The sequence below is a fragment of the Polypterus senegalus genome, chromosome 4 (assembly GCF_016835505.1).
Source record: "Polypterus senegalus isolate Bchr_013 chromosome 4, ASM1683550v1, whole genome shotgun sequence".
NCBI classification, from domain to species: domain Eukaryota; kingdom Metazoa; phylum Chordata; class Cladistia; order Polypteriformes; family Polypteridae; genus Polypterus; species Polypterus senegalus.
In genome coordinates, this window is record NC_053157.1 from 229,813,304 (window position 1) to 229,829,460 (window position 16,157).

At 39.5% G+C, this 16,157-nt stretch overlaps 1 protein-coding gene across 1 annotated transcript in view; it reads left to right on the forward strand.

The window, feature by feature from the left end:
- LOC120528884 (zinc finger protein 883-like) overlaps nt 1-16,157 on the forward strand; it is a 147,072-nt gene that overhangs the window by 64,603 nt on the left and 66,312 nt on the right. The window contains exon 3 of the mRNA XM_039752960.1: nt 1-289. This exon is cut by the window's left edge and continues 598 nt beyond it. Coding sequence (XP_039608894.1) covers nt 1-289 — 289 coding nt within the window. The remainder of the gene's footprint in view (nt 290-16,157) is intronic.

A 16,157-nucleotide genomic window follows, 5' to 3' on the forward strand; every position in this document is an offset into this window, starting at 1 on the left:
GCGACACAGACGAGTTCATACTGGAGAAAAGCCATATGGCTGTTCTGATTGTGGGAAACTATTCAGTGACAGTAGCCATCTTCAGAATCACAAAAGAATTCATACTGGAGAGAAACCATATGTCTGTTCTGAATGCGGCAAACAGTTTTCACAAAGAAGCCATCTTCAGCGCCACAAAAGAATTCACACAGAAGAAAAGTCATATGTCTGCTCCAAATGTGGCAAAGAATTTCCCAGAAGTAGCTCTCTTCAGAATCACAAAAGAATTCATACAGGAGAGAAGCCATATGTTAGTTTTAAATGTGACCAACAGTTTCCCACAAGTAGCAGCATTTAGAGGCACAAAGGATTTCAACAAACAGTTTTCACAAAGAAGGCATCCTCAATATCACATACAAATCCACACTGTTCTGCAGTTATGAAGTGGCAGAAGAAGTCATTTCCACAGACACTTTAGAATCCCCAGTAGAGAGAAGCCTTATTGTTGAACTGAGTGTGGTTAAAGAATCTCAGACCACCGTGGATTTCATGTTCATAAAAGAATTCACACTCAGTTCAGAGTGTTTTGTGTGTTTCTCAGACAGCAGAAGTCTTAATGGCCACTTGATAATTAACAGTGGAGAAGCCCAGAAGGAATTGGTTGTAGGGGGAAGAATAAAGTAATGGAGGAAGGACTGAAATGTAAGCCTCCTAACTACTCAGGTCCTGATGAGTACCTTCATGTGGTGGCCTTTTGCATATAAGACTGATAACTTGTTAAGGCAAAATACTTCTGTGGCATAGTGGTTAAGACTTTGGATCTCAAAATCCTGAGGTTGTGGATTCAAATCCCACTGCTGACACTGTGACCATGAGCATGTCACTTCACCTACCTGTGACACAAGTGATGCATCTTTATAATAATAACAAAAAGACACATTTATTTTGGTATTATAGTCATGGGGGACTTTAACTACCTGAATATTAACTGAGCTAACTTTGCCTAAGATCTTAAGCTGCATCGGGCAATGTCTGTCACAGATAGATGGTGTTATATTTCAGCCAGGGTTCCACCCATGGCTGGGGTTCAAAGGTCTTACTTTTCTGTGTTTTGTTACTGTTTTATGTTGTGCATTTTTAAGTTTCTTTGTGCCAATGTGTATTCTGCTGTGTTTCTTGTGTTCTTTGGGTGGTTTCCTAAGAGGTGAGGTCACTTGTCTATAACCACGCCCAGAGTCCCCTACAGTTCATTGTGAAGGCACTCATGGTGTGGTGAGTTTTTTTTTTTTTTTCTTATTGACCTTTTGTAATTTTTCTGTTTTTTTTTTTTTGGTTCTTTTGTTTAATTGTTCTTTTGTTTTTGTTTTTTTTGCCTCTCATATTTGGATTGGGACTTTGTTTACTTTTGGGATTGCCTATTTTGAAGTTGTTACCTTCTGTGGACTTTGCCTTGCCCTCCTATTTTTGATAAGCAGGGCTTCTTGTAGAAATAAACCTTTTATTTATAAAGATTCTTTCTTGCCCCTTATGTGACTTGTCAAGATTTGAAGGTTATTACCCCCTCTAGTGGGTATTTTGAGTAATAATCGGGGTGTTTTAGTTTGGGAACTCTGGTTCATAACAGATGATGTTTGAATGTTGTGGTAAATGATTCTACCCAGTGAGTCCAGTGCTCCTTTATCTGAGTTGACTTTTCTATAAGCAGGCAAACAACTTGGCAGAGGAGCAGTGACAGCATGTGCCACATTTGAGTACCATGTGTTGGTGTCCTCTTCCAGAAACTCCCACCAGTGCTTCATAAAAGTAAGGGATGAAGACAGCAGCTGAAATGAAGTTCTGTATTCTAGAAATCTGACCCAGAGAATCTCGACTATTCATGATATTGCATATGGAGAACCACACGGTTCAATGGTGGATTCAGGAAGTGTTCAGCCCTCTTCGACTTTTTCTCATTTTCAATGTTGCAGCCCTGTGTTAAAATAATTTAAATGTAATTATTGTCTCTCGTTAAGGAACACTTGATACCCTGACTGACAAAGCACAAATAGGATTTAAGAAGTGTTGGCAAATTCATTAAAATGAAGGAGAGGAGGATTTGTATTTGGAGAAGTTCATGACCTTTTTACATAGTGCTGTCAAATTCAGTTGTGTTGATGTGGGCTCACTGAGACCCCCGGTAAGTGCAGTCTATCATTTTTAAAGCCTTTACAGTCAATCTACACCTTTATGATGAACAAGGAGTGATTTGTGTTTCTTCTCAGTGACAGATCCTTAAAAATACCGAGATCTGCATGTACTGCAAGTGCTGTTATGACCACCTAATTTGATGTCCTGTTCTTGTTGTAGATTTGACAGAAGGGACACACACAAGTGCAAAATCAGGGATATAAAGGAAAACAAACTCTGTTTTAAACTGACCTGATGCAGGAGCATCAAGACGATGAAGATGCCAACTGACTAAAGTCCATGGGAGACCTGGAGATGAGGATAAGAAAGGAATGGGGGGTCAAAAATGGTTGTTCTGGTGAGAAGTGGCCTGTTAAGTCTTGGAACACTTAGACAAGGGGTTTGACCCTGAAAAGGTGCACAGGAAGTGGTTGACACTGATGAAGGAGTTCATAAAGGGCAACAACAACTGCACTGGAAGAGCAGTAGTGCATTTATGAAAGAAATCGTTGAGCTAATGGGGGGAAACCACATTGCTTTTCCTATCACTGGGCATAGTGAAGGAGTGGAAATCCAAAGAACCCAGAGGATCAGTGAGGAGCAATTTCACCATCTCCTGATAACACCCACCAAACTGCAGAGACAAACCGCAGAGCACACCACAATAATTCTCAGATTAAGGAAAAGAGAGTCACATGGTGAACTATTGGAGTACCTAAAGGAGTCTGACTGTGCCTGTCAGAGGTGGCATTAGGAGCTACTGGAGCAGCTCCATGGAGAAATGAATCAGGACTCTCTCGTAAAAGTAGGAGTGAAGGGTAAAGAATACTCATTGCACTTTACCTTTTGAACTTTACACTGTTCGTCACACATTTGACATTCCGGTTGGAGCACCATTTGACATGGTTGTCCTCCCAACATGTCATATATATATATACATATTTCTTGTATAGCCTCCCCACTACTGGCCATTCCACAGCTGAATCAGTGCTGGGCCAGTCAATCAGATGAAAGAACTCTTCTGCCCAGTGATTCCAGTGCTCCTTTATCTAAGTTGACTTTTCCATAAGCAGGCAAAGAACTTGGCAGAGGAGCAGTGGCACCTTGTGCCACATGTGAGTACCAGAAAGAGAAACAGAATAGTCAAGGATTAGAAACCATTTATAAATATCCATCCATCCATTATCCAACCCGCTATATCCTAACTACAGGGTCATGGGGGTCTGCTGGTGCCAATCCCAGCCAATACAGGGCTCAAGTCAGAAAACAAACCCCGGGCAGTGTGCCAGCCCACCGCAGGATTTATAAATATTTTATTATTAATATTTCAGTATCAATGATAACCACAGAGATGCAGCTCAAGTCAGGATATTATAAACTGAAGTTGTTTTGAGTCTTCAGCCGGGGTTTGAAAGCTGAGACTGAAGGGGCATCTCTTATAGTAGCAGGCAGGCCAGTCCACAGTTTAGGGGCCTGTAACTTAAAGCGCGACCTCCCACTGTTATTTTATTAATCCTTGGAATGATAAGCAGACCGGCATCCTGAGATCTTTATATGCACTCAGGTTTGTAAGTAAGATAAGATAAGATCCGATGAGTAAGCCGGGCCTCGGCCATTCAAGTCTTCATATGTTTAAAGGAGGATTTTGAAATTTGCCCTAAACTTAACTGGGAGCCAGTGTAAGGATTAAGAACTGGAGTTATGCGTTTGTATTTTCTTTTTCTTGTAATAATTCTTACAGCAGCATTTTGAATTAACTGAGTGCTGTCTAAAGAACAATTTGAACGGCCAATGAACACCACATTGTATTAGTCTATTTAATGCATAAATTAATTTTTTAGTATCTATACTAATAAAAGGCAAAGCCCTCACTCACTCACTCACTCACTCACTCACTCACTGACTCATCACTAATTCTCCAACTTCCCGTGTAGGTAGAAGGCTGAAATTTGGCAGGCTCATTCCTTACAGCTTACTTACAAAAGTTGGGCAGGTTTCATTTCGAAATTCTACGCCTAATGGTCATAACTGGAAGGTATTTTCTCCATTAACTGTAATGGAGTTGAGCTGGAAAGACGGGGGGCGGAGTTTCGTGTGACATCATCACGCCTCCCACGTAATCACGTGAACTGACTGTCAACGCAGTACGTAGAAAACCAGGAAGACCTCCAAAAAGCGCTTAAGAAAACATGCATTATATAATTGAGAAGGCAGTGAAACAATAAGAAGCGAGCGAGTGACATATACTACCATATTCATGAGTTGCTGCTACTGAAAGAAAGCAAGGTGTAAACCTAAACTTTAAATTAAGTTCATAGACAGGCTACCACTGGCGTTTCACATGCCCACAGGTAATGCGGGATACAAGTTTAATGAGAGGACGCAGGATATAAACGAGAGTTTTGATCACTTTGTAACTAAGTTAAAATTGTAGGTGAAGGGGTGTGCTTATGCAAATTCCGAGAGACTGTGTTTGTGGGGGATTGACAGTTAAGGCGGTGGGGAGTCACGCCATCATCTCCCTCCCATTCATCTCATTTCGCTCTGAGCTGAGCTCAGCTAACGCCGTCTTCCGAAGCAACTTCGTCAGACTGCCACCAAATACTCACAGAAAAATCCACAAGTTAATACACATGCTGTCTCTAGAGTTTCTCCACACTGAATCCTCCAGGCACTACTTACAAAAGGTTACATTGACAATCGTGTTACGTTATTTTTACAATCTTTCCTTTTCTTAGCACAAGCACAGCTGAGAAGCTTCGATGCATGTGCTCCATAACGCGTTAAAAAATAATGCATTTAATCACACTTTGCATTACAAGCAAAGGGGAGCTTTTGTCAATGCATGATTTCCTGGTACACAATTACATTGATCAGCGCATCCCGATTCATTTTACCCTCGCACCACCTTAGTTTGAGAAGAAGTATGAAAAATATGAGGTTAACACAGAAAACAGATCACCAATTCAAGCTTTATGAATAATCGATTCGCCATCAATAATTGTTTTGGTAAAGCCATCCTCCTTCCATTTTATAATTTTTCCGCCACTAGCCATGATTAAATGAACGGTAAAAAGTAAGAGCGAAGCGAGGGTGACTTATTTAGGCAGGCATATATATGACAGCAACACTCATGACAATGTCAATCATGTTACGCTATTATTAAAATGTTTCCTTTTCTTTTCATTACTTCTTTAACACACTACTTCTCCGCTGCGTAGGCGCGGGTATTTTGATATATATATAATATATGAATTACCTCCAAAGAGCGCTGAGACTTTTGATATCATGAACGTGTGTACAAAAGGGGTCTCCTGCCCAGCAAAAGTCGAGCAGCCAGCGCACGCATAGCTGTGCCGCCTTTGAGACGCTGACTGCGCTTCTGCCTTAAGTCAAAGTGAGCACTTTTAATTTTTTCATCCTCCCCTGCGCTATAGCCCAGACAAGTGCAAACACGGACCCCTTTTCTACACCACGGCAAAATAATATTAAGGCGATTCACACTTTCTTTGCACGATACGATTATCAGGTCCTCACCTGGATTATGAAGACACGCACACGAGTGGAGGACTGACAGTGCCATCACAGCCGATTAATGGCGGGACGCCTCACCAGTCTACACAAGACCCACCGCGACTGTCCCCAAAAGGCGCATCATAACGCCAGTGAACACATCTCTATACTATATAAAAAGAAAAAGGCAACTTTCCTTTCTTTACACCTTTTTCCTTTTATCCCAAACCAAAGCCTTTCTCTTAACACTGCAGAGGACACAAAATAATTTTCTTTAATTGCCGGTAAGGCACATTACCAGAGGCACAAATTTGAACGCTCACATAGAAAATGTAATTTCTATACCACAGCCGTGTAGCCCTTTCAAAAGGGATCTACTACCAGAGATGATCCATATACATTTTAGCTGCTGTTAGTTACTTACCTGTTGTGTTACACAGTCTTTAAAATGTAGTTTACCCAACCACTCCAGTAGTGCTCAATGTACCTGTACTTCTTAAAACGTTAATGTTTTACTGTTTAATAACTTATAGACTATATTTTATTATTTTTCCCTTGCACTCAGTGACCAAAGCTATACACACACATATAGACACATACAAACATACACACAAGTATATGTATGTGTATATATGTATGTATGTATATATATATATATATATACACACACACACACTATCTACATTATATATATATATATATATATATATATATATATATATATATATACACACACACACGCACACACACACACATATATACATACATACACACATATATATAATTTGTGTGTATGTATGTATGTGTGTGTGTGTGTGTGTGTGTGTGTGTGTGTGTGTATATATATAGACTCAATCCCATTATGACAGCAGCAATCCAAGCTGTGAGAAAACAGTAAAAAGGAGGCGTGTCAGACGTCGTGGTACATTTTCTGATGCAGCTAGACGAAAATAACTTTGTGACGCTGCCACCAAATGCACAAAACAATTACTTTGACAATCACGTTACATTATTTTTAAAATGTTTCCTTTTCTTTTTCATAACTTCTTTAACACATGACATCGCAAGTTGGTATTTTGCTATATATATATATATATATATATATATATATCACAGCGACACTCATAACAGTGACAAAACAATTACATTGACAATCATGTTACGTTATTTTTAAAATTTTTCCTTTTCTTTTTCGTACCTTCTTTAACACTACTTCTCCGCTGCGAAGCGGGTATTCTGCTAGTCCTTCATATTTAGAAAATGCCTTAATTTCCACAGATTTTTAAGAGGGCAAAGCATGTTTTGTAATGAGTGCTTTAAATGACACATTAGAGTCAAAGATAATGCCTTGATTATGGGCTGATTTAATAATATTATTGGGAATTTCCAAATGAATTAAATGATGACAAAATATCATTACCATTAGCATCGTTCCCTCCAACAATTAACTCTCAGTTTTATTGATGTTCAAAGATAAGTTCTTCTCATCCATCCACTCCTTTAAGTCACTAACACATCTAATCAAGGACAATATTTGAGAAATGCTATTTGGTCTAAAAGAAAGATATACTGTAACTAGCTGGGTGTCATCAGCGTTCAAGTGAAAATTAACATTATGTTTTTTTAATGGTAGATCCCAGTGGAAGCCTATAAAGAGAAAGCAGTAAAGGTCCCAGTATGGAGCCATGCGAGACAACTACTGTATGTTTAACTTCTGTGAACAATGATGGAGTCCTATCAGCTCCTTTCTGTACATACTAGTTTGATAAATAAAAACATAAATATAAATAAATAAGAACTAAACCAGTCAAACCAGCACAGTGCTCATGAGCCCAATGTCAGTTCCCAGCCTGTGCAGTAAAATAGACTGGTCGGTGGTGTCAAACGCTGCACTAAAGTCTAACATCATAATTACAGTGGAATGTCCTTCATCAGAGGATTTCAGAGTGTCATTTACAACACGTCTTAGTGCCGTTTGTGTACTGTGACCGTGCAGAAGTCAAACTGGAATTTCTCAAATGTGTCAGGTGAGACTGAAGCTGATTGGCGACTACTTTTTCCAAGTGTTTTAGAGAGAAAAGGGTCAATTTGAAATAATTATGAAGTGTGTCTAGGTCTGACTTTTTAAGTAACGGTTTGATGACTGACACGTTTAGTAACTCAGTAACGTGTCATTCAGTAATGAACTATTGATAATGCTATGAAGAGGTGCTGCTGCACAAACATCCATTGCTCTTTTTAACAGTTTTGCTGTGACTGGGTCTCAGAACAAGTAATAGGTTTTATTTTAGAAATGAAAGTTAAGACTTCCTGTTCTGTTACAAGATTCACATTTCTGAAGTGTGACTGTATGATGAGACAGGGTCTGCCAGGCTAGTGTGAGGTTTGCACTGTGATGTTGAGGTCTTTTATTTTTCATTTCCTCCTTAAAGAAGTCTCACTAAAGAAGAGCCAGAGAGCATGACATGGAGGAGTGTCTGCAGTCAACAATGAAGCACAGTGGAGGGTCTGTACAGGTTTGGGGCAAATGGAGTCATCACTCTGGTCAAAAATGAATAGAACTGTCAGTGCTGAGAAGGACGAGCAGGATGTCATCCATCACACAAATCCAACTGGGAGGCATCTGACCACCCGATTACATGACCCCAAACACAGACCAAGGGCATCAAACATTATTAAAATAAATACATAAAAGGAATGGCAAATGGTAAGCCATCCTCTACACATACAAGACTGAATATTATGGAGGCCATCTGGGAAAACACAGAGACACTGAAAAAAGCATTTCAAAGTTTTTAATTCATTACTTATAAAGCATATTTGCTTTGCATTTTTTATATGTGCCCACATCTTGTGCTCTTTTGTACATATACAGTTTTTATTTGTCTTGAACCTGACATCATCAAACCCATCTAATCCAATTCAGTGCTATGGTTTGCCAGAGCTCATCCCGATCTACAGGCAGAAGTTCAGAAATTCACAATTAAATTCACCACCATCATCATCGTCATCATTCTAAAACCTGCTTAATCCAATTTAGGATCAGAACAGACCAGAGCCCACCTTGGCAACATCACTCATTTGGAAATCATCGCTGGGCAGTATGCCAGTCCTTTGCAGGTCCTAAGTATTAAATTATTTTACGGCACTCGATACAAGCAGGTCTTACGTGATCAGAGAAAACCAACAGATTAATAAATCATCCTCCCTCCATCCAGTAGATGGCAGTGCACACCAGACGATTCGCCCAGTAACTTTGCCTTCTTTCTTTTGTCGATCGTTTGATGACTTGCTTTATTACTGTTAGATCTAAGAAGATTATAACTGATGATGAGCTACTGGAGCAATTTAAGAAGGCATGGAAATAATCATCCTGTTAATGATAATTAGCCTTGAATGGGTGGCTTCATATCATGCATGTAATCTGGGTATCCTGAATTACGAGATAAATCCAACTGTAGCTTCGGGGTAACATCTCCTTGGTTGTTTCCATCACCAATAGTTTATATAAGATTGCATGATTTCATACAGTTTTTCTCAATAGTTTTGCTGCATTTCTTGAATCATAATTTACATTTGCACAACAGTATGTGCATTTCTCAGAACAATATGTGCAAACAATTATTGCACACTTTCTGTAAATCCAATAAACTTTATTTCACTTCTCAAATATCACTGTGTGTGTCTCCTATATGATATATTTAACTGACATTTTTTATCCTAACAACCAACGATTTATACAGGAAAATAATGACCATTAACAAGGTTGCCCAAACTTTTGCATCCCACTGTACAGGCTGATAGGGGTTCCATTGAAGGTTCATGAAATTCACCTCTGAACAATTGTAGAGAGTTGGATGATCATTGGTTCAGCTAATGCCTCATGATTATAGGTTAAGAATCACCTAAGACCAATACTCAATACTGTTATAAATTTCTGATTTACCAAATACATAAATAAATATGCTAGACAAATTATTACAAGTAGTTCATCGTTTTTACATAGAATGAATAAAGCAATGAAACAATGAGTAGAAGTTTAGAGTGGAAAGACTCATTAACAAAGAACAAGCAAAATGCGTTTTGACTGAGATGACAAAAGCAAATGAAAACGTCAAAAACAGCAGACAATTGTACACAATCAGTTGCTTTGATTGTTTCTCCAGACTTTTTCTATTTGTTCAAAACAATGGGAATCTGCTGTTATGATGTGCACAACTAGAAAGCAGATAGTAATTTTGAGAATTTCATTCTGATCTGAGAAAAGTAAAATGACATTTTATTGGCTAACTAAAAGACATATGCAAGCTTTCGAGGCAACTCAGGCCCCTTCTTCAGGTTACATCTTGCTTGAAGAAGGGGCTTGAGTTGCCTCGAAAGCTTGCATATTGTAATCTTTTTAGTTAGCCAATAAAAGGTGTCATTTTGCTTGGCTTTTCTCTACATTCATAATGGCTAACACGGTACAACAACCTAGTAATTCTGATCTGAGAAAGGCACCAAAGCGACTGAGTTAAAAAGTAATATATGGAATGGCCACTAGAGGGAGATGTTTGGCTGCTGGAGGATCTGCTCACATCTCAGCTCTGAAAGTCAAGTAACTGATCGCTTTACCTTCTTCTGCTCTTATTAAAGTTAAAATTATTTTAGGTTAGACATTGTTGTGTTAATTATTGTGTTTATGTTTGATTCTTATTTATTTTATAAATGTATGTGTACCTCTTTCTACACTTTCAATTCTAATCTTTCTGAACAAACGTTTTATTTTCCATTGTTGTATAAAGTGCTGTGTAATACCTAAAGTGGACAGAAGTGTGAGATCTGAACCAACTGTTGCTATGCCCATCGCCTTCAGAGATGCAAAGCAGTCCTGTGTGGTCATCAGAGAACGTGAATGGAGAATTAGTGTCAGTCACAAAGTCTTCAGGAAATGATTAACAAAACACAGCAATAAAATTTGATAGGTGGGCTTCAAGTAACAACATGAAGAGACTTCAGGACAGAAGAGATATGGCATTAAGATGTGGACAAGGAGAAAAGGACAAACTGGTCAGGGTGATGAGAGCCACAGGAGGTGTCACAGAGTCGATCACCACTGATTGAGAAGGTGTCCAATGTGCTCATCAACTTTTAAACTAAATGTGTCCACCAGCTCACCTGCCACACTGCTGATTGACATTTCCATTTCACAGTCATCTCTACTTTAATCCCAAGCTCAGCCAACACAAAGATCCAGAAGGCCTGTGGAGTTTTGAATGACTGCCAATATGCAGCTGTGATGTGGATGTGGATGACAAGAGAGACCAGTGGCTTTGTGAGGTCAGTCAGCAGGGACTGAAGAAATGGCCAGGGTTAAAAACCAGGAAAGAGGAGAGGACAGTAAGATTTATGTCAGCAGTGAAGAGTCCATCATATGATGACTGGTGTGGTGATGGAGTGCTTAAAGAATCAGACATCTGTCACACATCAGGTTATAGATTTGATCAATAAGGACTACAACCTCTGATCACAGGATGGTCACCAGCATGTGCCAAGTCAAAGAAGAGAAAATCAGACAGGAGGATCAAAGCTCAGTTCTTTATTTATGTAAGTTGTGTCACAACAGCACAGGTGGTCAAGATCGTTCACTATCCCTTTATCCCCGATACTCATTTCTATCACTTTCACCCCTCACCCTTTTAACTTTCTCCTCTTCCTTTTAACTCCTCGGGCTCCATGGAAATGACTGATTTAGAACTTGTAGCCACCACGTGCTTGTTAGGCCTGTACTTCAGGGTGTAGGGCTTGTCAGCTTGATCTTCACCAGCCTCTTTACAGAGACTGATGTCAGGTGACACCTCACTCCTTCAGGGGTCCTAAGGGAACTGTAAATTAATCCTGGCAATGTGTGTGTCCATGGAAATATAAAATTGTTTCCAAGTATCAAATCTGATTGCCATTTTGAACCTGACAGGTGAAGATTGTTATAATTATCATCATCATCATCATCATCATCAGTATTTGACTACACTTACATCATGTTTGACAAGAGTCTGCATCGATGAGATTTTCTTTAAGAATTCAATTCCATGTACTGTGGTAAGGGCAACAAACTGGCTGAAGAGAAACTGAAGTCTTTCTGGAATGCTCCATTTTATGCAGACCAAAGTTTACTGCCATATCAGCCTGTTAAAGTGCCAATGACATGCAACATGTGGGAAAGCCGTGGGGGAGCGAGTGATTAAGTGTGCAAGTGACTGACAGAACAGAGGAAAATGTCATGCAAATGCACGAGCACCAAGGCATGCATTAACAATCATGATTTAATGTGTCGCGTTGAACTCCATGAGATACCGACATATTACCAACAATTCAGATCATTACCAGAAAATCCCCAAACCACACCAGGTGGAAGTGAACAACGATTGCAGCTCAAAATACACTTACTTTGACCGATTCATCAAGCCATCATTGTCAAATCGAGCAGCACATGGACCAAACTTGAGCTACCACATGTGACAGGTTTCACGTGACCCCTAACCACTCTCTGCATTGACTCTCGACTCTCTGCTTGTTCAAGTCGGTTAGACTGAGAAAGAGGTGATTTTATGAGGTGATGGATGATCTTCAACCAATGTCGGACTTAACCATCAAACGCTGATTGCACAATATGACTGGCTACTGACGCCAATGTCATTTAACAGTGCTGGCCTGTGCTCTGACGCTATGAATGATTTGTATTTCACAGTCAGACAGCCTCTAATGAACCTGCTGGTGCCGTCATTCACACTTGAGCGTCTGACACAAGTACATCCATCTTGAGTACATCAACAACAGGATGAAAATTCAAAGAACATTAAGTGTCATTAGCATGTAAAATGATAGTTTGAAAGCAATGTTCCTGCTTTTTAATTGTAATTTGACGCCATATAAACAATCGTACACAGATATGTTAGATTTCAGTTTGATTTCTGGGCCCGGTTGATCTCTGTGTGAAGATTTCATGTTCCCCATGTCAATGTGTGTTTTCCTCTCACTTTCCCTCAAGATGTGTAGGTTTGGTTACTCAGCTCCACTAAAGGGACCTGTTTGAGTCTGCTGTGGTGTGCTGGAGGGGGCCTGTGATAGACTTGTGCCACCCAGTGGCGGACCGCATTTCACACGTAGGCCTTTAGTAGTGCTACGTCTGAATCAACCCACCCCTCAAAAACTAATTTATGGTTATGAAAACCATCTTAATATGCAGAAATACAGTATAACGAGCCGTTGCATCGCAGATAGATAACTCCTGTAGTCACAATAAATGCCTTTATTGAATAAACAGACCAGGGGTGAACAAGTTCCTTTCTACTGCAGCTACAGCCGCAACACACATAAAAAACATCAATAATAACTCATAAACTTGCAATATTATTTAGGAAAATTGCAACATTTTGCTCACCAAAAATTCGGATTATTTGTAAACAAAATCCATCCTCCTCTCTTTCCTCAAAAACAGTTCAATTACTCTGTCGACGGATTATCCATTTGCTTCAGATCCATCAATAAGTCCCTTTCTATCGCCATTGAAGCTAATGCTGAAAGTCGAACCTGCCCTGTCGTATTTCTGGCATAAGTTTTAATTCGCTTTAGAGCTGAAAATGTCCGCTCGACAGAAAGAGTGTACATGGGAATGGTCAACGCCAAATATATCAATGTGAACAGCTGCCCCATGCGCTCATTCAGATTTTTCTGATGAAGGAAGTCAAGGAGATCAGTGGGAGATTTTCCTGCAAAATCATCCATGGCATACATTACAGTCAGTTCTGTTTTTAGCCGAGACAGATCAAAAAGCGCATTGTGGCTCTTGTGTTAAACTGGAGAAGGCTGCATGCGTGAAATTTTTCTTGTATTCCCGAAATTTCTGGGGGTCAAGGAGCGTGACAAATATCAGGTTTTTGTGGTCTTGAAATCTGGTCTGTGTTTGGCAAATAATATTGTCGAGAATCCTGCCATGGAGTTGGCCGTAGTGCACGCGAGTATCTTGCGCTTGACCTCTTTGTGCGCTCGGAGCGCCATTAGTGCATTCAGTGGCCTCGTAGAGTTCCTCATATCAGCTTCAATCTCGCTCAACAGTGTCACAGAACTCCTTTACCCTAGCCAGACAAAACTGCACATCCAGTTTTTTGTACTGTAGTATTGAAAAGAGCACGTCTGAATACTCAAAAATACTATTGAACGTGTGAAGCAAAAAACAAAACTCAAAATCATCCAGACGTGCTTTAAATCCATCAGCACAGCGCACTGTGTCCTCATCATACTCGTCATGATGCTATTACACCATCCTATCCAATCAATGGGTCTGAATACGGTGACGCTGTTCAACGCCTGCTAGAGGGCCCTACTGACACCAACTCAAAATCTGATTGGTTGAAGCAACAGTTTAATCGACATTTATTTTGTTTTAGAGGGCCTGCAGAACGGATTGTGAAGGCCTCTTTGACTTTGACTCTGCCTGGCAACAAATGATGGCTGAAATGTGATTGGTTAAATGCTTTAATATGAATATACATGTCTGGAAGCAGCACAACCATCGGAAAAGCTATGAAAGGAAGCGGACAGACTATTTGGAATTATTTAATAAGTATTCATGGACAAAATATAATTAACATCAGTTTGTGATTCAGATATTTTTTAGGCCACCAGAGAAGGCCTTGCAGGCCCTGACGGCCCACCACTGCACCCACCCAGGGTGGTTTCCTGCCTCACACCCAGTGCTGAAAGGAGAGGCTCTGGACTTTGTGACCCTGATTTGTTCTGAGCAGGTGTGTCCATGTATGTGTGTATATTTACAAGGGATGAGCTAACACCATCTTTATCATGTAAAAGATCATAATTATGTAGTAAGAAGTTTAACAGAAATAGAAAGGAGTGTGAGGAAATTGGGCAGCTCTGTCTAAACACACAGCTTGTGTGAAATCTCACAGATGGGCCATTTTAAAGGATGACTCCACCATAAAGGCTAAAGTAATAAAAAGTCAGGACATGGGCAACACTTCAGGTACATCTATATGTAAACAGTGCACTCTATTAAAGCCACCCAAATTATGTGAAGGTTTATATTTCAAGTTTATTTTTACAAATATTTGGCTATCATTAAAGTGGTCTCTAAAATTGTACCTATTTTATGTGCAAGTATTCAAATCAGAAATGAATTGAATTGAATTAAAAGTTTAAGATATCTTAAATGCTTTTAAACATGAAAAACTACTGTGTGACAATATAAAAGATTATAACTGCTTTAACAGAAACATACATACATACATACATACATCAATCAATCAATCATTGGAGTGGCCTTTAGAGATAATGTACATAAGTAGACACACATGTTCTTTATTTTTAACGTAATTGTTTCACAAACTCTTTGTACTTCATAAACAAACAAAATGATGAAACAACACACTTAACAGGAAAACAACGATCGTAATAATTTATAGAGGAAGGACATTTAAAAACCGCACACCATCTCAGGTAAAAGTGAGTATACTGAAATATCAAAAAGAAACACAGGAAGCAGGCCTGCCGAGTTGGCGCCTGTGCGCCAGATAACCCGACTTACTCGACTCCTGTCTGTAGTCTTTATTGTCACATCTGCTCATGACTCGGCCATGGAGACACAGTCTTTGTTTCATCGTGGAGTTCAGATCAGTGTCTTGTGGTATTATCATATTTTTGTATGTTTGCATTTATAAGTAAAAAGAATTATTTGTTAAGAAAAAAGTGCTGCCAATCATGTAAAGACTGTCATCTACTGGACAGATGGAGGATCATTTATAAACGTTTTGTTTCCTTTATTCTATAAATAAAGCAATGCAAGTTAACAATTAAGAAACGTGTCAAACTGGCAAACCACTCATTGCTGCTTTCTGCATTGCACCCTTTACTGCCAGGATTGGCTTCACTCTCTAGTGATCTTGAATTGGATTAATTGAGAAAGAGAATGATGAGGATGATTATTAAATTCACTATTATTATTATCTTCTTCTTATGTCACAAAATGAACTCCAGCCTTTACAGGCCTTAACTGGATTGGGTGGGTTTCATGAAGCCTTAATGAACAATTAGTTTCAAGATGAAGTTCAATGTGACGTTTCAAAGAGACCTCAATCATCCACCTGTACAAACACAAGGGACATCGTGAGCTCTGTGATCACCTTGGTGGTGTGTCCTTGCTGTCTGTCACAGGTGAGATTCTCCCCAGGCTTCTTCTTCATCATCTTACTTGACATCTTAACCAGGAACTCTTTCCTGAGGCCTCGTGTAGATTCTAGGAAGGTGTGAGGCTATCAATATGGTGTTTGCTGTTAGGCAGCTGTAGACGAAATGTCAGGAGCAAAATATTGATCTGTTTCATTGCTGTGTTAATTTGACTAAGGTGTTCCACACTGTTAGGAGAATTATATTTTTTAAGAAAATGCCAAAGTATGGATGCCAAAGGAAATTCATCACCATGGTGTGGCAATTTCATGATTTTATGC